This window comes from Rhodnius prolixus, unplaced genomic scaffold (assembly GCF_049639745.1).
Source record: "Rhodnius prolixus isolate KJV_2025 unplaced genomic scaffold, Rpr scaffold_8, whole genome shotgun sequence".
Lineage (NCBI taxonomy): Eukaryota > Metazoa > Arthropoda > Insecta > Hemiptera > Reduviidae > Rhodnius > Rhodnius prolixus.
This window is the reverse complement of record NW_027411593.1, coordinates 10,618,928-10,641,769: the sequence shown is the minus strand read 5'-3', so window position 1 is coordinate 10,641,769 and position 22,842 is coordinate 10,618,928. Positions and strand designations below refer to the sequence as shown.

At 32.0% G+C, this 22,842-nt stretch overlaps 3 protein-coding genes across 4 annotated transcripts; 1 reads left to right on the top strand and 2 right to left on the bottom strand.

Moving 5' to 3' along the window:
• Positions 1-232: 232 nt before the first annotated feature.
• LOC141450838 (uncharacterized) lies at positions 233-8,280 on the bottom strand. Its single transcript, XM_074121681.1, has 5 exons — positions 5,186-8,280; positions 4,840-5,099; positions 4,622-4,754; positions 2,187-4,555; positions 233-364 (listed from the first exon to the last, which is right to left on the bottom strand). Exons 2-4 carry the CDS (start codon positions 5,011-5,013, stop codon positions 4,407-4,409), a joined length of 456 nt encoding a protein of 151 aa, XP_073977782.1. The 5' UTR covers positions 5,014-5,099; positions 5,186-8,280; the 3' UTR covers positions 233-364; positions 2,187-4,406.
• A 153-nt stretch (positions 8,281-8,433) lies between these two features.
• Positions 8,434-14,129, bottom strand: LOC141450837 (carbonyl reductase [NADPH] 1-like). Its single transcript, XM_074121680.1, has 6 exons — positions 13,981-14,129; positions 13,758-13,886; positions 13,411-13,542; positions 12,078-12,316; positions 10,415-10,620; positions 8,434-8,720 (listed from the first exon to the last, which is right to left on the bottom strand). Exons 1-6 carry the CDS (start codon positions 13,999-14,001, stop codon positions 8,596-8,598), a joined length of 852 nt encoding a protein of 283 aa, XP_073977781.1. The 5' UTR covers positions 14,002-14,129; the 3' UTR covers positions 8,434-8,595.
• Positions 14,130-14,622: 493 nt separating this feature from the next.
• LOC141450835 (fructose-1,6-bisphosphatase 1-like) lies at positions 14,623-22,421 on the top strand. 2 transcript variants are annotated; one of them, XM_074121677.1, is made up of 8 exons: positions 14,623-14,659; positions 15,676-15,838; positions 18,588-18,732; positions 19,479-19,582; positions 19,668-19,821; positions 21,094-21,231; positions 21,312-21,428; positions 22,084-22,421. In XM_074121677.1, the coding sequence occupies exons 1-8, from the start codon at positions 14,638-14,640 to the stop codon at positions 22,282-22,284; spliced, it is 1,044 nt and encodes a 347-aa protein (XP_073977778.1). In that variant the 5' UTR covers positions 14,623-14,637; the 3' UTR covers positions 22,285-22,421. The 2 variants fall into 2 exon arrangements, with proteins under 2 accessions (XP_073977778.1, XP_073977777.1); XM_074121676.1 differs by lacking the exon at positions 14,623-14,659 and adding an exon at positions 15,309-15,448.
• The last annotated feature ends 421 nt before the right edge of the window (positions 22,422-22,842 follow it).

The window sequence follows — 22,842 nt, the reverse complement described above, 5'->3', positions numbered from 1 at the left end:
AGTTTTGTTGATTAATGAATGACAGCATTTAAGAGAGATGCCGAAACGTCTCCATAAAAGAGAAATAAAGAGTTGAAAATAAATATTAAGTCAGACTAATTAAATAACTAGGAAGATAACCAACCCTTTTTATAGAAATTGATTGATTAGAAATATCAACAAAATTATTAATAAAGGATAAGAGTATCTCAAATGCTGCTCTGCAAAAGAGGCTATTAGATTTTATACACACCTTATACTGTCCGGAATGTAGAAATGGATGCGAATCTCCTCAAGTTGAGAGCGGAAGTTTTGTTAAATAAAAAGGATTCTCAACCGAAATAAAGAGCCGGCTAATAGCTGAAAGGCTGTGAGATGAAGCCACCTATATAAAGAGAAAAATATTGCATTAATGGTACTCTTATAATAAATAAACAGGTCTTTACTTTCACTTTGAAATTATTTTCCCACGCAATTTTGATACTGAGACGTGGTGTAGGAAATAATAAACTTGAGGTTTGCTTTCTAAAACAGTACTGGAATAATAATAATTTGTGTTTATCAGAACATAATAATACAATATTTACACTATAAAAACACACTTCTTGACAATAGACTTAGATCCGTCTGCCTAATTAGCCTTTATACTTCTAGCATACAATACTCAAATTAATTTATATTGATCAATCAACATAAAAAGATAATAACTGAACTACAAACAGAGTTAGTGAAAAACTCCGACTTTCAATCTTCCTGACAACGCGTGGAAGGGTACAATTAAGTCATGCTCGAAAAAAATTCAATTTAATATAAAAATAAAATAACAAAAATTAAACATATATACACGGATATAAACATGAGACCAAACATGAGAACCTGTCTGGGTAAAGAACTAACTACATTAGGCCGTTGTGAAGGCTGAAAATAAGGGCTTTTATTTTCCGATGTCCTGAGAGAGAAAGAGGAAAGATGCTGTTTATTAGAGGTGGTCGAAGAGTTGCCAGGAAAGAAGGCAGTCAATTTACTCAAAAAGAATTGCATAAGAATTGTTTGTGGTAACCGAGTTCAGTTTTCTCCTGATAAAAGAATCAAAAGCACGATAAATTTTTTAATTTGTATTCTAAAGTATTTAGACAAACTAGATATACATAAGCCTACCAAGACTTTTTGAATAACACTTCAATTTGCAGATTGTTTAGAAAATTCAAGCAATAAAAGTTTTAGGAATCAAGCAGCGTGACCCTTCATCAGAAAGTTATTACTTTGCGTAATACTCTGATAGTAGATGTTGGGGATACTACAAATGATTTAAACCAATGGTACGAAATAAACCAAATTAACAGCAACTGTGTCGCTCAAGTTGAAAAAACGTTTATCAACAATTAAAAAATGCAGACAAAAGGAGAATCTACCACACTTATTAAACAATATCTTTTTCCTTAAAATTAAATAAATAATAATTATACTGACCTTTTTTGTGACATAAAGTATATGAAAAATTTGGAAAACCCTTCTTCTTTTTATAATTCCTTGTTACTGTTGTCAGAAAACAAATCTGTGCCCCATAGCATAGGGCAGATCGACTAACACTGTTGAATCTCCGATGTTTATAATCAAATGATTTTTTTATTTTCAATCTACCAGGCAGAATTTAACACTAACTTTGCTTTAATAACTTTTCCAATTAGCTGTTTTTTAAACGACAATTTTGGGGTAGGAGTAAGCCAGAGATATTTATAGTTATTTACAACTTCAATTTCTTCATTATCAAAGTACCACTTTTCTTTTCGCGATCTTTTACAACGATTGCCGAAAATAACACTTAAATTGATCTTTAAATTCCAAGTGCTGAGGTATTTATTAAGACAATTTATCAGTACTTGCAGACTGTTTCCGAGGCCAGTAATACAATATCATCGGCATATGCCACAATATTTATCCTCTTACCCACAATCAGTACACCCCCACCATTCTAGGTAGTCCTCAATGTCATTCAAGAACAGTGAGAACAGAGTAATGCTTAAAACACAACCCTGTAGTCGTTTTAAATGCATCGGGTAAACTGTTTTCAAACCATACTTGAGAGTGATAGTTTTTAAAGGTTTCGCTTGACAAGCCCTTAATAGCATTCACCATCTATTTACATTACTAAATGCGTAGTTATTACCTTTAATGATTCATTTTTGATCGCGTATTTTTTCGCTTACCTCATTTCCTGCAATCATTGTAGGAACATCAGCTACTTCTGATAGAAATTCTTAGATTTGAAATGGGCCCATCTTCCAGTATAATTAAATATCAACTACAACCTTCCTTGTTGCTTACTGTATGTATGTTAGGGGTGCGTTCCACTTGGCGACCACAACGACCACGACCACGATTTTGGCCGTTCCACTTGCTTGTGGGCGTTGCGATCGAAAACCCAAGTGGAACGGACTGTGGGCGTTTTAACCGTTCATGTAAACATTACATATGGCGGCCTCGAAAATAAGTTAGAAGCTTGAAGAGGTTATTTTTTAATTTAAACCCGGTTTATAAGCAGTTATAATATACTTTATTAATTATTGGTGAAGTTGACTTATATAATTCAATTTTTTATATTACTTTTTAGTGGTGCATTATAACGTTTACGTTTAAATAAAATTAAAATGTCTTTGGAGGCAACAATTGGATATTTTTTATTGCAACGTAATAATGCTATAGAAAGTTCTACATCTAGTTCCGATGAAGAGTGGGATACAATTTTACAAAATTGCATTAGTGAAAAGCGAAAAATCAGGCCGCGTATTATTAATTATCAAAGTGTAATTGATCGTTATTCAGATGAAGAATTCAAAAGCCATTTCAGGTAAATGATTTTGTTATTCACTGATTTAGTATGTAAAGGGGTAATTTTTTTTTTTTTAGACTTTCGAGAAACACGTTCAATTACTTACATGAGCTAGTACAAGAAGATTTAGTTCGACGAGTTCCTGGATGCCCTACCATTCCTTCTCATCAACAATTAATGATAGCTCTATGGAAAATGGCTACAACAGATTCTTATAGGTTTCAATTTTATAAAAAAGAACAACTTTTGTGTGATGTAAATGTAATATGATTCAGAAGTATGTACCTAATATATGCATTTTTTTTATTTTAATTTCTGTTGTAGATCAGTTTGTGACAGATTTATCGTAGGACGAGCTACTGCTGTGAGAGCTGTACGTCGAGTTTGTCATGCTTTATTTATAAGAGCCTCAAAATTTATACAATGGCCCACTGAAGATTATGCTCTTGAAGTGATGCGTGGATTTGAAAGATCAAGTGGCTTTCCTAAAACAATAGGAGCTATTGATGGGACTCACATTCGTATAAATGCTCCAAAACAAAATCCAGCCGATTATATCAATCGAAAAGGATATCATTCCATTCAGTTACAGGTATCCAATAATTGGTATTTATAGGAATAGTTTAAATTGCGATAAGTAATAAAAACTAAGTTACATATCGATAAAATTTCTTTGCAGGTCGTATGTGATCATAGGACTCTAATAACACATTGTTATGTCGGACATCCTGGATATGTTCATGATCAAAGAGTTTTTCGCATATCAGAAGTTGCAGATTACCTCAACAATGATGATGCATTCCCAGAAAACAGTCATATTCTAGGCGATGCTGCATATGAAATACATCAGCATTTACTCACTCTTTATCGGGATAATGGGCATTTAAGTGAAAAACAAAAAAGATATAATTATCGTCATTCAGCTGCTCGAGTGACTGTTGAAAGATGTATCGGTTTGTTAAAAGGACGAATGAGGAGTTTATTGCATTGTCTACCAATGACAAGGGTAGATTTAATGGCAGAATACATTGTTGCATGCTGCGTAATTCATAATATTTGTATTTTGCGAGAAGATGAAATAATTGTTATCACTATACCAGAATGTAATCGAGAAAATAATGGAAACTGTTCGCGTGACGTAAGGCGAAATGCAGGAATTCTCAAAAGAGACGTTATTATGAACTCCATGTAAAAATGATAAAAAACGACAAATCCTGTTAATCAGAATAGGTTCCTAGCACCTAAAAACGTCGGAATCTGGCGACAACATGATTCTCGAAAATTTCACCGAAAACAATAATTTCACAAATATATGTAAATTTCTAATTTTCCAGAAAATTTTGCAATTATTAATTTCGCAAAAAAAAAAAAATTGTATTATAAAAATTCTAAATATTAATATAAATTTGATTTTACATTAAACTTTATTGTATATCATAAAGTGTATTTTTTGACTTCAATAAAAGTAATATTTAATTGTTTTAAAACTTGTATTTATAAATACTTAACATTTTGAGATATTTTTTATTATTATTATTATGTTATTATTATATATTATTGTTGTGCCATTATTATTAATTATATTGTTATTATTAAATTATTTTTTTGCCAGTTTTTGCAAAACTGCTAAAAACTTTTGATCCATTTCCATCCTTTCTTTATGCCTTTTCATTTTTTGTAGTTCATGTTCCTCTCTTTGTTTAATTCTTTTGCCCAGCAAAGAAATAAGTGATGCCTTAGTACATTCTGAAATGAAAATTAATTTTTCATTATTTTAGTTACAAATAAAACTATCTCACATAATCAACTCACTTGAAGAGCATCCGCTATCAGATTCCTCTACACTGTTGTCACTATTGTCAGTATTCCTCGTTAATAGACCAGTAGATGATGTTATTGCCACTGGTTTACACCAAGCTTTTTTGGCAAAAATTTCCTCCATTATCTAGAGAAAAAAAACAATATGATGCATTGAGACTATTATACAAAGTAAAGCTTATAAAGTAGAATATTTAAAAATTGAAACAAACTTCGAAAAATTGCCAGTTTCTCTTGCAGTTTCCAGATTTATTATTGTGGTCCTTGACGGATTTGTAGGTTTTTTGTAAGCTGCGAAGTTTCGCAGCGCATTGCGGCCCCGTTACGTTATATCCTTTTTCTGTTACTTTTTTTGCTATTACTTCCCACACTTTTTTTTTTGGCATTTTTCCGCTTTTAAGGGTTTCTTCCTTTGCCTTATAGGTTTCTAGTAAGAGTAACACACAAGGTGTACTCCATCTATATAAAGAAACTGAAATATGCAAGTATATAACTCACATCCTCGCACACTAAACATTAAAAGAAGGATGATTATGGAATTAATTATTTCTAATGTACCTGCATCTTCTTCAATTTCACGGTTCACACCTATGTCTTCATCAACAGTCGTAAAATTATCATTACTATCTTCATCTTGAAGACTGCATACCTCACAAGTACTACTACTGGCAGTAGTCGGTTGTGATATTTTTTCTATTGCACTGTTTAATAATTCAGTGGCGAAGGTTACGTCTACAAACAAAACAAATTTTCCATTAAAAAAAAAAAAGTATGGTAATGAATACTGGTTGGGCTATGTTATGTTATCTATTGACAACTGTTAGATATATACTAAAAATTAGTTAGTAAATTTGATACAGTTTCCGCCCTTAAGGGCATCAATGTCCTCATCTTGGTATTCTGTGATTACGTTGAATAATACCTTGGTCCTGTTAACAATCCTTTATTCTGTTCAAGTATGGGGTTTACTGTATGCTAATGACTTGGAGCGAATTTATTTGCAGTTTTTTAAACGTTTGTTTCACCTTAATAGGTCTGCCCCTTTTTTTCTACTTCGTTTGGAATTTGGTCTTTTCCATGTTAAGTTAAAAATTCTAAAATTAATTCTTAAATGGTTAGTGAAGGTTATTGAAATGGAGGATCATAGACTTCCCAAAATATGTCTGTTGAAATTAAGAGATTTATAATTCGAAAACAAGTTAAATAATAAAGCCATAAATGACAAATACAATTGGTTTGCTCAATTGGCTGATACATCCAAGGAATTAGTAAATAACATTTCTTCCGTTTTAAACAATTACCAGTTTTATCTAAAAAACACGGACTTAAATCAATTGTTTACTTATATCTACAATCTATATTATTACTTTGACCTAACTTAATCTAAATAAAAATTTCTACTAAAAATATATACTCGTAATTTATCAGTTTTAGTTTTTTATGATACAATTTTTATTTCTTTTTAATTTCTTTATAAGTCTATTGTTAACAGGAAAGTTATTTTGATTATGAGGATTGTTTTTAATTAATTTTAATTTTGTACCATAATTTGGAACTTTAATAATTGTGTTTGCAAAAGTAAATATGGGCCAATCCCTTGTCACATATCATATATTTGTATCAAAAGAGTGTTAAATAAATAATAGTAAATTTGATACAGCTATATTTACCTGTGGTCACACGTTCAGCATCTTCAGGAGAAACATAAACATCTACTACAATACCTCGTTCAGAATCAAAAAGAGTAATTTTTTCCGTCGCCATATTTTGTTTTAAAAATTGCGCCAATTCTGAAAGCCCACTTCGACCCAGCTTCTAAGGTGGGGCGTTGTGGTCGTTGTGTGGGTGAAAATAATGACGTCGTTAGTGACGTTTTCGCCACGACCACAACGACCGCGGTCGCCAAGTGGAACGCCTGAAAGTATGTTTTGGTCGCGACCACAACGACCACGACCACGACCGCGATTTTGGCCGTTCCACTTGCTTGTGAGCGTTGCGATCGAAAACCCAAGTGGAACGGACTGTGGGCGTTTTAACCGTTCATGTAAACATTGCATATGGCGGCCTCGAAAATAAGTTAGAAGCTTGAAGAGGTTATTTTTTAATTTAAACCCCATTTATAAGCAGTTATAATAAACTTTATTAATTATTGGTAAAGTTGACTTATATTAAAAGAATATATATAATTCAATTTTTTATATTACATTTTAGTGGAGTATTTATAAAATTTACGTTTAAATAAAATTAAAATGTCTTTTGTGGCAACAGTTGGATATTTATTAATAATGCTTTAGAAAGTTCTTTATCTAGTTCCGATTAGAGTGGAATGTAATTTTACAAAATCGCAATGATAAAAAGCGAAAACTTAGGCCACGTATTATTAGCTATCAGAGTAATTGATCTTTATTCAAATGAAGAATTTAAAAGTTATTTCAGGTAAATGATTTTGTGTTATTCAGTGATTTAGTGTGTAAAGGGATAAGTAATTATTTATTTATTTATTTTTTGGAGACTTTCGAGAAACACATTCTATTATTTACATGAAATAATACTTTCATTTACATGAGATAATTTTTTCGGTCGCCATATTTTGTTTTAAAAATTGCGCCAACTCTGAACGCCCACTTCGACCCAGCTTTTAAGGTGGGGCGTTGTGGTCGTTGTGTGGGCGAAAATAGTGACGTCATTAGTGACGTTTTCGCCACGACCACAACGACCGCGGTCGCCAAGTGGAACGCCTGAAAGTATGTTTTGGTCGTTGTGGTCGCCAAGTGGAACGCACCCAAAGTAATACGTTTGGTTAACCTAACCTTCTTCATTGCATTGCCATTTTTGGTTTACAAAAACAGCCACCAGATAATTTCACCTTCCGGGATACAACTTTTTCTCACTTTTTTATATTTCTAATGTATGTATACATATACATTATAAATATATAAACAAACATTTAAACAATAATGATTTAAACAATCCATAAAAGTGTCATTCCTGCCAGTAAACAAAAAAAAAAAGCGTGAAGGAAAGGCTGCTATATTCTGACAACAGTAATACATATATGTATATACATATGTACTTTATATGTATATATACATATGGTTACTGTATGGCCTGGTTTGGCCGGGACAGCCCCGATTTTAAGCACTTGTCAAAGGAAAAATTCAAAATACATAACTCCTTCAATGTCCAAAAGCAATGAGCAATTTATTTTTATTTTTTGACTGATCAAGTTTTCTAACACGCTGTACGATTGGCCTCGACTTAATCTCTGAACTCTGTACTTTAGATTACGCCGGTAGATCCACTTTTCATCACACGAAAAAAAAACAATCACCCAGTAGATTTTAATACATTCCCTGCAAGTTTCTAAACCTCGCTTTTCTTGAGCTGGGATCAACTCTCGAAGTATCTGTCCACACACTTTTTTTTCATCACCAAGCTTGTTAAGTTAATATAGAAATTGCAGGTACTCATACTTAATGTAATCTTCAAACAGATTCTCTGTAACTATCGTAGAAGATCTGTCAGAACCTTTCTTTCATGTATATAGGATCCTCAATCTTGTTTTTCGGTTCCTCTTCTAATTCAAATTTAAACATTTTAAATTCCTTACCCTTTTTTCCAATAATGTGTTAGAATAAAAAAAAGTGTCTATTCTATCATTCATATTCAACATATATACACATTTTTTAAGATAATTGAAAATATATCTGGTTGCATATATATGTCTATTAATTCTTTTAAATGATCAAATTAATACAAAAATTCTGAGACTCTAAAAAATGTATGGCAAATATATACGCAAACAGTAAAGAAATAGAGTATTTATTCGTATTAGAACATTTTATATATGCTAGAATGAAGTAATATCTAATTTACCTTAATTTGGAACACTAGTACCATTTCAAATAAAACAAAACCAAACATTATCCAATTATTACGGAATGTTAAAATATCATAAAAAACCATGACTAAATATTAGATGGTGTTGGACCTTTTACCCAATCTACAATTTGTCTGGTACACCAAATATAATCGCCTTTAGGGGACTGAATATCTTCAGGTAGCAAAGCAGCATAGGTTGGAGCATCAGCACCTGTAAATACAAAAAAATATATGGTGTGAAACCCAACTTTTTCTCACAGTTACAACTGACAAAGTTCTTCCAGATTTTCCGAAAACTAGGAATAGTATTAAAACCGTTGAATCACAGAAAATAAAGTTAGGGGTACAAGTTAGGATAACATTGTTCACTTCTAAAAATTCCAACAAAACTGATGGATTTTGAAAGAGTTTTATTTCAAATGTTTTGTATATTTAATTTACTGAATCGCTGTACCTTAATTAAAAGGCCTTTTAGTGCAGAGTCTAGGCAAGAGTGTACCCTGTGTAATCTATCTGAGATTAAGGACGTTTTCCACTTTATTGGGATACACCCCATCCTGACTCCTTATAGATTGCAATATCTGGGAGGGAAATAGTTAGCACAGGAGGATGTCATTCTTTTTCTGAATGGGAAAAATTGGGCCTACTTATATAAATATATAAGGCAGCGCTATTGTATAGAAGACTGATTATGGAGGAATTTCAAAGAATTATTAATTTATTTTTTGGTTATGTTTATAAATGATTTGTAATTATTTTTGGTGTAACATACTACCGATGATATATTATTTTGTTGTGTTTTGATGTAGCAACTCAGCAGACGGATTTTTATCCATGCTGAAAAGTGTTTATTTACTTTTATTTTAACTTTGTATAATTTGATATAAATAAAACACTGTTGTTATTATTATTATTATTATTTAATTTACTTTAACCTTGTGATATTGAAAGTTTGGACAGAGTTAAATTTCTAGTAGGGAATAACAAAAATGTAACAACACTGATTATAAATCCCAAGAATGCAAATATAATACTGAATCTCTAATATTTAATCGCTAGTTTTGAATCAAATCTGCTCCTGATTAAATGTGTATCCAGTGAGCCTTCTTGAAATGTTTAGACTTTTTCATAAATTACGCTTGCAATTGTTTCCATAATTCCATATCGTCAAAATTCAACTGCTCATTAAATGACAGTAAAAGAAAATTAAAACTCAAAAAAGTCCGGATGTTAGAAATAATTAACCCAGAACAGGTATGTGAAACTAGGTAAGTGATCCAGAATTAGCCAATCAGCTCGCTACTAATTTCAAGAATGGCGGATTGCTTTTATTTTTTCAAGTTACGATGATCAGACCGAGAGAAGGGTATTCACATGGTATAATGAATTATGAGAGAAGGTCCTAGAAACCAATCCTTCGAAGAATTCAATTCTAATAGAGTTATTTAAACTATGAAGTTGCACTTGGCAAATGATGAGGCACCATTAAGAATCTGGGCTGTTCCTTTTCAATAGCGGACAAAAAAAGATCCAAGAGAGCCCTGATGAGCATCTACCGTTCGATATAAAAAAAAAATCTTGAACCTCAAGTCATGATCGAAAATCTGGAGAAGTCAATATATAAGTAGTTTAAACTACACCAACGAAGATAATTCCAAAGGCAGTTAGGAGAACAAAAGAAGAATGCCAGAATGTTATGACTGAAATCTTGGATTCACTTATGATATTTAAAACATCAAGACAGTGCTGATTAGCATGCTATGTGTTTCATGATCTCAACCTTTGTAGAATAGCTTCACTGACTAGCATTAAATTTGTTTAGCAAAAATTTATAAGAACACTTTATTTATTCTTTATTTCTTTATACCTGGACACATATTACTTATTAAGAAAAACACTTTTTACCTTCTTCAATTGTCAAAGGCCCCTTATGGCTGGTCATATCTGTGTTAACATAGCCAGGATGTACATGGTTAATAACTATATCTTCTCTGGGATCATTCAAGAATTGTTGATGTTGTATTCTGGTGAGAGCACTCACTCCGACCTTTGATACAACGTAGGCACTGTTCGGCCAACCTTTCTGCTCATGATCGCCCCTTGTAGCTGCCCTAAAATTATAGAAAACTAAATTTACATTCATGGAATTCAAATAATTTCTTGAAAAAATTTACAATAAGAAATATAATATTTTTTCTATGATCATTCCTTCCAAGGCAATTTACTTTTTTTTTAAATTCAATTTTCCATTCAAACACCCGTTAGAAAATAAGTAACTGTCAAAATCTTAACAAAGATAATATGATCGTATCATAAAATGACAAAATAAGTCAAGACTCCCTTTATTTTGAAGTGTGGTAAAAAAGCAGACCCACTGTCTTCTTTCTTACTTAAATTTGCAATTGGGAAACATCGGAAGTTGTTGGAATTAATAGCGAGTTCTGGAGCGCGCGCACAAATCAATTTGTAAGAAATTGGAAATAGCAACGATGTTTGCGCTCCAAATTAACATAAACACATAGTACTGCTTCAAATATAGCGCTTCATACCCTCATATGAGTTAGGGTCAATACATTCAAACAAATATGAAGTCATCCGTAATGACTGTCCGTAATATGATGCAGAATTTCGGTAAGAAATGAGTGTTACGCGATTTTTCCAAAAAAGAAAATCTTTAAACTTGTTATACTCATTGCAAAAGCGCATGTCATTTACAAATTTTATTTTAAACATTTTTCCAGGATAATTCTATTAAAAGCTCATTTCCGAAAGAGGGAGTGTTTGGCTTTCCGCAAAATGCTTGGTAAGCAAGGTTCACTCCCTCTCTCTGTTTCTCTTGACTCACGAGAATTAAATATGTTGCTAAACTTTTGAATTTAAATAAATGATTTGACTGGAAGCATAAATTTCCCCAAGTTCTTTCAGATCACCGCGATTTTATTGAAAACAACTTCTAAAAAGTTCTAAACTGTTCTTAAACTATTCATAAAATTTTAGATACTTTCATACAAGTCTAAAATTTGTGAGAATTAAAAATGTTAAGATTCTGATTTCAAGATAATCGCTTGACCAAAAATTAACAAGTTCCAGTTATACTTGTAATACTACTTCTCGTACGAAGACCTCTCATCGCTTAACATCCTTTACATTTTTATAGGTTCTATGAAGTCATTGTTAGTAAAAAAAAAAAGTCAAATGTTATGTTAATTGATTCGAGATCGATGATGGGAAGTAAGGCTCCCCTAGTTACCCGAACTCTCACATCTGGCACACAAACTAGAAGAATATCTTTAATTGATGACTAATCTTTTAGAACATCTAGTATGAAGGTGAAAACTCGAGAAATCAGTCCCTTCAACTCAGACTGACTATTGAAACAGTCGCAAACGCAAACCCTTTTTACCGGGGAATTTCGGGTCCACTATTCCAAAGCACAACAAAGTGTGTGACAAAGAGTAATGGTGTACCTGTATTTGAAAAAACAGTCGTTCACTACTAAAGAGGCATTACCAAGTGGAAAAAAATCATGCTTTAAATTTAAAAAACTGATGAATAAATGATAACTTACTCAACAAAACTATTCATACAGTTAGAGAGTTCTTCTACAGTGAGTTTAGGATCGGAGAATTTCTTTCTCCATTCTTCGCCAGGAATTCTTAGCAAATGGCCAGCAGAACTAGAAACATTGACCACTCTAGCATGAGGTCTCAGTAGCGGGAATAAAATTTCACACAATTTTACAAGTGCAAAATAATTTACACGCAAAGTTACTTTAGCCTGATAACTGAATGGATCTGTAGCATCTTGCTGAAAAAGATAATGAAATTGTACCCATTAAAACTAATTCATAATGTCTCATATTTTTTAAAGATAACCTGATATGCATTACATTTAAATCCAAGAAAAATATTAAAATCATGGTCTGCTAGAGAACTGCAGAAGCACCATGAATTTTTCAATATTTGAACACAAAGAAACTATTAAAAGGAACGATACATAATTTAAATGCGAAATGATTATTGATTACCTTCCACTTCTAAATTCAATCGCAATATTTATTTTATAACTGTTACATAAAAAATTAAAGAACAGCAAATGGAAATTCCAACAAACTTTGTTTTGAAAGATCCGTGCCTTCTAATGATGCCAGGTGAGGGTGCTCATCTTAAGCCCCCCTAGAAGATGAACCCTCTCACAGTTTCCCTAGAAAGTTCTTGGAAGAGAGGAGCCGTCAGAAACGATCACCACTTCCTATTAGCTAATGTTAACTCTTAAAATCACCCCAAGCTCTCTTAGAGAACTTCTAGGAAGAAAAGGAGGCGGAAGTCAATGATATTCGCTCCTAATCAGTAAATATATTCCACCCAATGCAGACTTCTGGAGGGATCTAGGGGGAATAACCCTTCTAGCTATTTAATAGAATGAAGGAAGCAGCCCTTTTAAATTTATGTCCCGCCTAAAGTAAGCACTATCTTAAACTAACTGTGTAACATCAAGTTATTGTAATATTTACGGATTTACTTGGACCATTAACTGTGGTTACAATGTAAGTTGTTTCGGTGATTAGTAGAGAACAAAAAATATTTCGTTTCAAAGATTTTCAAAGACAAAGAATTGGGGTTTTTACATTCAGTGATCTTCCATTAAGACCACAATTCTCCTCTCCCTGATGATGGACTTTAAAGGTGTTAGCAAATCGAACTAATAAATTTCTCATAAAAGAAAATTATCATTTGTATTCTGAATCCAACCTTACAACATGTGTATGTTATATAATTTTACGTTATAAATAGAGTCTTATTATTATTTTTTATACTTAAGTCTTGGTGATCTGGGGTCCAGAATAAAGTTCTCTCCTTATTTTACTAAATAACAAAGGATATCTTTAAAGAAATGGTTACCTTGAATGCAATTGCTGCATTATTTACAAGAACATCTATGCCTCCATGTTTTTCCTTTATGAAATTGGCAAATATTTGTATACTGGTTTCATCTTCAACGTCAAGCTGATGAAACTCCGGCTTTAATCCCAACTAAAAAGTATTTGTAGTAGATCATTACTTCAACTAAAATTTACCAAACCAATAATAACAAAAAAATATAATATTTAAATTGTCATAGTTATAAGAGGGTCAACTCTTAACTCGACGAACCAGAACAGTGAACTTTTTTCATGAATTTCATAGAAGTCAATATTAGGAAAAACAAAACAATGTTAGACAGATAAAAATAGGTTGTATTCCGTTACTTTATTCAAGCTTTCAACAGCAGCTTTTCCTCTATTTACATCCCGAGCAGTCAAATAGACAACGCCTTTAAATTGTTCACATAGGTTTTTAACAATACCATAACCGATTCCTTTATTACCACCAGTAACCTATAACAATGGAATTTATGCTTTAACAAACGAATAAATTAGAAAGTAAAGCAACAAAGAATTACCAATAATTATTTAGCGTAATTTTACTCACAACAGAAACCCTTGTTGCCATTGCTACGAAGCCAAATTACTCGAAGTCCGCACAACCAAGTACCAACTGATAACCAAATACTAAGTAAACCATATGACCATATCTTAGTAAAGCTTTTAGTGCACCATAATGTGCGCGGAATATTCAAATTTGAAATATATGAACGTAAAATAGTTTTCAATTTCCTAGAAATGTTTAATTCATCCCTTTTGCCAGAATTGTAAGAATAAAGTAAAATTTATTTAAAAAATACTTTGTAAATTTATTACAAATTTATTTTGTAAACTATTAAGAAGTCATGAATTTTATGTTTAGGGTAATCACATACTATGCACCCATGTCCGAAGGTTAAAGAGTTGAATTGTTAGCAGGGGGAAGATGTTTGAAGGTGTATACAAGTTACAATTTGTACCTTTGTGACCCATTGAAGAATGCAATGAGGCTCTATTTTTCTGCTTGATAGCCAGGCTGTCATTTAAACGTTGATTTCACGTTTTATCGGTGCAAAAATTGATTGGAAATGCCTTAAAACACAACATCAAGGAAAATAAAGTCACCTAACTTTGAGTGAAGGACATGTTGGTGCAGAAAAACAATGATGTGGTCTGAACATTTCTTTGAAATCACTATTACAGCCTTCTCCAGGAAGAGCTTCAGATGGAGAAGGAAGCCAGCAGAAGTAAGTTCTGGAATGATCTCTCAGGGCTGGAAAAGCGAATATGTGCCTAGGCTTTTATAATAAAAAGAAATCTCTGCCATTTAATCAGAGAAAAAAATATGCTGCATATGTTGTCCAGTAGACTCAGAGGGCATCAGAAAAACCTGAGCTCGAACGAGAAAGCACCTGAAAATTCTGGTGATGGAAGAGACATTGGGTAATGTACTGAGATGTCATCATTTTCTGGAGTCATTGCAGGCTAGTGCATCTTCTTCCCCAAAGCCTAGATTACAGAAATTTAATCTTGAAAATAACTGTCTATGTTTAATGCGTATATTGTTCTTCCACATGGTACAATTTTTTAAATTTGAGTAGATGAATTAGACTTTTTAAATTTTTCAGCGTATAGATTTTTTTTTTATAGGTATCAGATCTAAATTTTATGTTAATAATATGGCAAACTGCAATCTTTATTCAGTAAACAAAAAAAAATCTTAAATGTAGATCAGGTTTTCTCTAAGAAACTTTATGGCAACAACTAATTTAATATCAAGCTTTGAATTAATAATAGATTATTGCACTTTCTGATCATAAAACTTGACCTTACTTTCTCTTGAACTTAATATATCATATTACCATTAATAAAAAAACAAATGTCTAATTTTCATATGTTATAATAACTTCATTTTAGTCGTTTATTGTAGTAGTTATCATATAACACTTAGTGTCATCTAAAATTTAAAGTCCGAGCATTCATTTACCAAAAACACAATATGCCCTTGCCCAACCACGATCAACCTGTAATAGAAAGTATGAATGTTTTTGAATTACATTCCTATTACATAAGATATTTCCAACTGCAGTATCCCCGGGGCAAAAAAAAATCTCTGATAGCAAAAAAAGTGGTCAGGGAGGACATTGAGGTCAATGTAGAATGTAGATGGTTACTATCACACACTCTATCGTGCCAGTTTAGCAACCTTAAGCCTAGTGGAAGTTTAGACATAGCAAAGACAACATGTCATTTATTCTTTCAGGTGGCGGTGTAAATCCAAACTGCACTACCTTAACTAGTTTTGTACTAAAACAACAGAGGAAACATCCAGAAGCAACTGGTGATCTGACACTACTCCTTATCTCAATACAATCTGCTGTAAAGGCTATCAGTTCAGCAGTAAGAAAAGCTGGAATAACAAATTTGTAAGTATATTGTAGATGTAACTTTGAAAGAGAGCAAATCTGTTTAATTTTAAGTGTGACTAATGTACGCTCATAGCTCTTCGATTAACTTAACGTAGCGTAACCTTCCTAACTTCGGCCCCCAGAGCATCACACTGTGCCAACGTGTACTTATTTAAAAAAATATAAGATGAACAAAGTGATATTTTAGATTATTGCATATGCCAAATCATTAAACTGTCTGTATTATATTTGATTTATCCTGCGTTTATTTACTTATAAAAGTGCCGTTTTTGTTAATTTAAAAATTCATCAACTTTAATTTACAATCACCAATCCCAATCTCCTGAAACATTTAATAATGCTTTTGAAACTGAAAGTAGGCATACTTAAAAGGCATTTTAGATGAGAAACGACATAATGTGATAATGTCGTTTCTATCCGTAAGCACATTTGTTTCCTTTAATTCTGATAGATTGCCATTTTATCTACTACCAGAGATTGATTCATGAGTTAGATAATGTAGAAAATTAATAGGGAACTTTTCTCCACGCTATATATATAATGTGAAGGATAAAATGATTAGATTTTTATTTTTGGGAAGTAGCAAGTACTAAGAAGCCAATGAACCAGGAGTTCATTGCTTTCAGAAAGGCCATCTTTCTTAATCTTATCTTAATTCTGATCACCATTCATTTTAAAATAATCGCACCGAGTAAGAATAGATTAGTATGATTTTTTTGAACACTATATTTCTCAACTATTAATTTACTATTTTCACCTCTTCTATTCTGTCATGTGAGGCCAATTTTTTCAAGTATTAAAATTTATATTTTCGACTTAGTTGCCCAAATTCCCAATTAAAAGAGTAATGCGAGTTATTGATGATATAATATTTAGAGAAAATAACAAGTCAATCGAAAAACAATACAGTTAAAAGTATTTTCAACACAAGTTTTGAGTACTATTAGCTTATGAAGATATTTTCGCCATCCCGCAAAAAATCTAGGGTCGTTTAGAACCCTGAAGAATTAGCTAATGAATTCCATTTACTTATGTATGAATTTATGACAATGAACCAACATAACGTTCAAGAGATCATATAGCAATCACATTAAATCAGCTTTTCTCTGAAAAGTTACATTTAGAAGTACCATAATAATGAAAGTGTTTTTAGAAATGGATTCATTCCTCAAGAGGTGGCTAACTGCAAGGCAGTACCTCGGATTGTAAGATCTCCTTAGGCTAAATTATTAGGTAATGTGAATATAAATAAAAAAAAAAAATCCATGTATTCAGAGTGATATATGCTATAAATAATGAATGTATAAATGTCAGAGTTCATTCTTATATTTTTAGTTTATATAATATTCGATTAATTTATCTGTGAACTAGTCTCACTTCTTTTTTCCAGCGTTTCACCCTCTTCATGTGTGCCTAAATTTTGAAAAGTGAGCACACAAAATTACTTTCCAGTTTTATCTACTGTAACACATCGAAAAAATTTAAACATTAAATTAGGAATCTCAAGGTTAGCTAGAGATTTTATAACGGGACTGAAAATTAATTGTATCCTTGAAATTCAGCAGCTTACTGTCTATAGGTATTCAATAAAACACTGTTAGAAAACTAAATTTAAACTAAGGAAGTTGGGTTAATCAACTTGATATAAAAATTTAAAGTATACTGATTTAATTTAAGAAAGTATCTATCACTGTGTATTAATGATAGCTTAAAAATTAGTTTTCTTAAGGCAAGTATAGGAATCGTAATTAGAATTTCGTGTTCCACTTTTTTTTTGTACGAAAATGACCTTCCATTATGGAAGATGTAACCTCTTACATTTTTATTTTCCAAATTGTATTATTTACGTATGGTAGTTCCTGCAGAAATAATTTCCAACCTTGACCTCGCAGGCCAATTTTTACATCAATAAATATATCAAACGCTAAACTATCCACAATATCTCTTTGGTTGTGAAAAAAGCTTGTTAGAAATCTATACTCAGTCCTTTTCAATCGAGATATTAGTTGATATTCTCCAGCCTGTGATTCGTGTCATCGATATCATGAGAGTCAACATCAACTCACTTTTAGGGAATAATGTTCTCACGATCACATTGGACGATCAACACCTTTTAAGTTTATACCGTACCTAAGTACTTGCAAATTAAACAATCATAAAGAGGCATATTTTGGGCCAACGTTGAAGAGAGTACGCTTCACATTATTTAATTCCACGCTATCTAAAGTCTCTCTAAATCCTGTGTTACTCCAAACGAAAACTGTTGTGCCTTGACCTAAGATTCCATCAGTCCTACAAGACTCCAGACCTATAACCTCAAGGGAAACTACTTAAGTTTTTCCACAGCTAAATAACCTTATTCTAATTTCGTTTTCAGTTACGACTGAAAGTTCTTCATCGTAATAAACATTCTACACTTGAAGTTTATTTAAAAAACCAAATGAAATGGTACAAAAAATGTCCATTAAAATATTGAACTCTTCGATCTGGCAGCATTGTAAAACAAGTTGCATAAAGTGGGTAGACCATTCAGAGAGACACAGAGGTTCTCTTGCATGTTTATTGTTTGGGTCGTTCGGTGAGGTGAAGAAGAAGAGAAGGGCCGTGCTTGCTGGGCTAAAAAAACAGGAAGAACTGGATGGAAATACTTCAGGATGCTAAAGACCGTAGAATCAACTTTACATTTCTATCAAACATTGTAAACACTTGGAAGATTCTTATCTATCCCATTTTATTTTATTTTAAGGTACGGTTTAGCTGGTGCTGAGAATATTCAAGGAGAAGAAGTTAAAAAATTAGATGTGCTCGCTAATGATTTGTTTATAAACCTGATTAAATCATCGTATACAACTAGTATGATTGTCAGTGAAGAAAATGATGAAGCAATTATAGTAAGTTCTTCATTGTAAAATTATTATTGATTATTGTTCATTATTTTTGGTGACTGATTCATTATTTCAATAGGATGAAATAGGATAGGACCCTGAAGATGGACCTAGTCCCTAGGTCGAAAGCTCGGCACAATAAATCAATATCATGTTGAAATTGGCATTTATTTGTTCATCCTATTATATTTGTTATGTGACCGATTTCTTTCATTCTGTTACAAAAAATTATCTACCCAGCTCTATTACAATTGTTGGCAACGTGCAATTTTAAAAAGATACTAATTACAAAAATTATCCTCATATACAGAGCACACATTAAATGAAATAATTTTGTATATATATATATATATATTTTAAATTTTACTATTTGTAAATGATACCTGCAAGTATCGACCATCTTCCTTGTTGGAGGGAAAATGAGGAAAAGCGAACAATGAAGATAAAATATATTTCGAGTGAAACGTAGGCAAAACAGAGGTTTAAGCAATTTTTTTTTATTTTTATTGTTCTTCTTTAGAAAAAACGCGTTGTTGTATATTCTCAGTAAAGTCTAGTCTAGGTTTTCTTAAAATCATAATAATATGAAAATTTTTTGTAAGGCATTTCATTAATTTTTATGTATTCATGGCTGCTGAACAAAGGCGCTGTGCATGCTCTGTCAACCACAAAAGTAGGTCCCATTAAGAAACTTTCGGTAGACAGTACTCTTTTTAATTAATTAAATTAATTGTATTATCTTGTACTTTTAGATTCCACCTGATCATAGGGGCAAGTACATTGTTTGTATGGACCCATTAGATGGATCATCTAATATTGATTGTTTGGTTACAATAGGATCTATATTTGGGATTTGGTAAGTGTAGTAAATCTACTAATCTTCTATGAATTCATTTTACTAAAGTAATATTTTTAAATAATTATTTTTCCTTCTTTTAAAGGAAACTAAGTGAACAAGTATTTGTTAGTGACAAAGTTGCCCTTCAGAAGGGGCGTGACATAGTGGTAGCCGGTTATGCACTGTATGGTAGCGCTACAACAATGGTAATCAGTTTGGGCAAAGGATCAGGAGTACACTCTTTCACTCTAGATCCAGTAAGCTTTAATATTGTCTGTTTACATTTTTTAATGATGTGGCTGTGTTAAATTTTGACAACAAAGGACCAGATTTAAAGCAAAATAATCATCCTATTTTCTTGAGGGGTTTAGCCACTTCCAGTTCAAAGCTCAAATATTGCAGCAGTAGAAATTTAGAACTTACTGCTATTATTCCAACAGTAGTCATTTCAATTCCAAAAGTCAAAAAGTCTTACTATGGTCTCTCATATTATAATAAATATTCTCTCAATAAAGAATACGGTAACAAGTTTTGAAATAGGGATTTCAGCAGATAAACAAGTTTTAAGAATACGAAAATGGTTTTAGCGTACGATTATTATTGTTATTATTGCCTGTGAAATAGTGAAATGTGGAGGCTGCACTTTGATATACATTTTATAAAATTTGAGTAAATTGGTAATGAAAAGTCAGTTCGCAAAATCCCACTTTTCTGCATTTACACCCCTCTGTTCGGGGTAGGGTTTTATTAAAAACCAAAAAAATCCATATGATCTTGAAGCTCAATAAATGCGCAACTTTTTCTGAAATTATGTGACTCCTTCATTCATTAATAATTGAAAAAATGCAGATGAAAATTCTAACAAAAATCATCGAGAACGAAATTTTTAGACATTCAAGTAAAAATTTCATTGTTATAAGAAACGTTTTCAGGCTCTGGGTTAAGCAGATTTATAGGGAATTTAATGCTCTTTCGTTTGGAATAAGCAGATTTGTTGTAGGATAAAGGATAGAAAAGTTACGGCCGTTTTTATGGTGAAAAACACGAATATCGACGGGAAAGTTAAAAATGCAAATATCTTGGACACTATTGAGAATCGGGCCAAAGTGAAGAGAATATTTTTTGTTGCATTTGTGCTGCTGAATCAGCTCCCCAAGTTTCGACCACTCCTCCGTATACACCCTGTATATATTCTTTCCGGCCTTTATAACGACTCATATTAAGTTAAAAAATACATAAAATCTGAGCACTTCATCGATTAATTCTTTATTTTGTTTACTCTCTATTTAACCATTTATTCACTTACGTTTATGCCTAATACAGTTTATTTGTTGGGGATGAAGCATCTATTTTAATTTGAACATTTTGTAAACTTTTATAGATTTTTAGATTGAACTTTTCCTCTCAACTTTTTTAGCTGAGTATACACTTTTTTAACTTAGTTTTTTTAGGAGTTTCTCTACATTACTTATTTTTACAATCCGCGATAAATTACGGATATAAACATGAACTTGTTAATTGTTTTTCAGGAAATTGGAGAGTTTTTACTTTCAGAACGGGATATGGTTATGCCAGAAAAAGGAAACTTTTATAGTATTAATGAAGGTTACTCTTATATGTGGGACAGTGCTACTGTTGAATACGTTGCCAAGAAGAAGAATCCTAAAGTGAATAAATGATACCAAGCATTAAGAATCCTGTATTTTTTTTAAACGCTTGAATAACTAAGTTGTTTTTATGATTTCAGGAAGGTAAACCATACAGTTCCAGATATGTGGGATCTATGGTTGCCGATGTCCATAGGACCTTGAAATATGGAGGAATTTTTATGTATCCTGCTAATAAAAATAGTCCAAGAGGAAAGGTATGTTAAGTTAAAAGTTTGGATTAGCTGTTTCATATTCTTGACGAAAATTACTCTTCGCTGACTAACATATTTCGAATTGAAAGAGTCCTCTTCTTAGAATTGATATATTTTTGTCGAAAATTCTAGGATATTAGGTGCCTTAAATAAGTTTAACTTGAGTTCTAAGAGAATGGTACAATCAGACCATAAGTTCTTTGAATAATAAATTACTACCACAACAATGGTGTTACAACCTGGCCTCCTTCAACAACTTCCGCCAACCTCTCATTGATTTTGAGATTTTCTCATTAAATTGTTTACTAGAAAAAGATATTGTCTCTCTGCTTAATTAACAGGTTGCCATTCCATTTTTTTTTTTTTTTTGCAACATCTCATTCTATTATTCTCACAAATAACTAACAACCCTCTTATTAGTATTTTAAGTCGAGTTTTTGGCACAGCCTTGGATAGGATCAGCAAGTAATTTTAATTTAAATCTCTTTTGATCTTTAGGTGACAATATTCAATCAATCATTTAGATGGACTTGAAATTCTAGAAAATTTTATAAAGCTTGATATCAGATTCTAGGTGCTGGAAACAGCAGAGAATTTTTTTAAAAGTGGGTAATTTTCCCTTTTTTTAAAAAATATTATCTTCAATTTTCTTTTCCAGCTAAGACTGTTATATGAATGCTTACCAATGGCTTTCATTATGGAAGAGGCTGGTGGAATGGCTAGTACAGGAATCATGCCTCTTTTGGATGTGGAACCAGTCGACATACATCAAAGATCTCCTGTTGTCCTTGGTTCTCGCCTGGATGTTGAAGAATATTTAGAAATAGCTAAGAAGCACAGAAAGTGCGTAAAAGAATGATACAAAAAAACAAAAAGGGCGCTTATTGATAATTGTTTTTTGTACTCAACTTAGTTTTTGTACTCATAGTACTAAAAGTACATTTGATTTTGTTACGTTAATAAATATAAAGGATTTTCCTTCTTTTTTCGTTTTAATCGTCTGTTATTAATCATTTTTCATTTTTCAAACCCATTTTCGAGCACATAAAATTAATTTTGATCGGTCCTACTGGTAACTGATCACTAGTCAGGACGCAGCTCGGGTCAACTTATGCTACGCTTTTTACAAGAGCAAGGCAGATTCAGAAAGCAAAAGTGCAAAAAAAAGGGTAGGACTAATTTTTACATAGAGCTCCTTTGCAGAATACGACATCTAGAAATGCCTTATATCCTGGTTAATACAGACTTTAGGGCCGAAGGAGATAATAAAAACAAAAAACAGTAGATGAGGAAAAAACACAGGATGTTTCTCCTACTAGTTACTACAATATAAACTTTTAATATTATGTAACCCTTATACAACTGTCCTGCCGGACAGTTTTAAAAAGTTCAAAAAGCAAGCAACGCTAGATTAATT

What these genes read in the sequence shown, in the direction of transcription:
- LOC141450838 (XM_074121681.1), bottom strand. Translation starts at nt 5,013, where the DNA reads ATGCCAAAAAAAAAAGTGTGGGAAGTAATAGCAAAAAAAGTAACAGAA. An exon ending in GAAACTGGCAATTTTTCGAA is followed by an intron (nt 4,755 to 4,839) that starts GTTTGTTTCAAT and finishes TTTTTTCTCTAG; the next exon opens with ATAATGGAGGAAATTTTTGC. An exon ending in TGATAGCGGATGCTCTTCAA is followed by an intron (nt 4,556 to 4,621) that starts GTGAGTTGATTA and finishes TTTTCATTTCAG; the next exon opens with AATGTACTAAGGCATCACTT.
- LOC141450837 (XM_074121680.1), bottom strand. Translation starts at nt 14,001, where the DNA reads ATGGCAACAAGGGTTTCTGTT. An exon ending in ATGCAGCAATTGCATTCAAG is followed by an intron (nt 12,317 to 13,410) that starts GTAACCATTTCT and finishes TATCTTTTTCAG; the next exon opens with CAAGATGCTACAGATCCATT. An exon ending in TGTATGAATAGTTTTGTTGA is followed by an intron (nt 10,621 to 12,077) that starts GTAAGTTATCAT and finishes CTATAATTTTAG; the next exon opens with GGCAGCTACAAGGGGCGATC.
- LOC141450835 (XM_074121676.1), top strand. Translation starts at nt 15,412, where the DNA reads ATGCCCTTGCCCAACCACGATCAACCTGTAATAGAAA. An exon ending in AAAATGATGAAGCAATTATA is followed by an intron (nt 18,733 to 19,478) that starts GTAAGTTCTTCA and finishes TTGTACTTTTAG; the next exon opens with ATTCCACCTGATCATAGGGG. An exon ending in AAAATAGTCCAAGAGGAAAG is followed by an intron (nt 21,429 to 22,083) that starts GTATGTTAAGTT and finishes TTTCTTTTCCAG; the next exon opens with CTAAGACTGTTATATGAATG.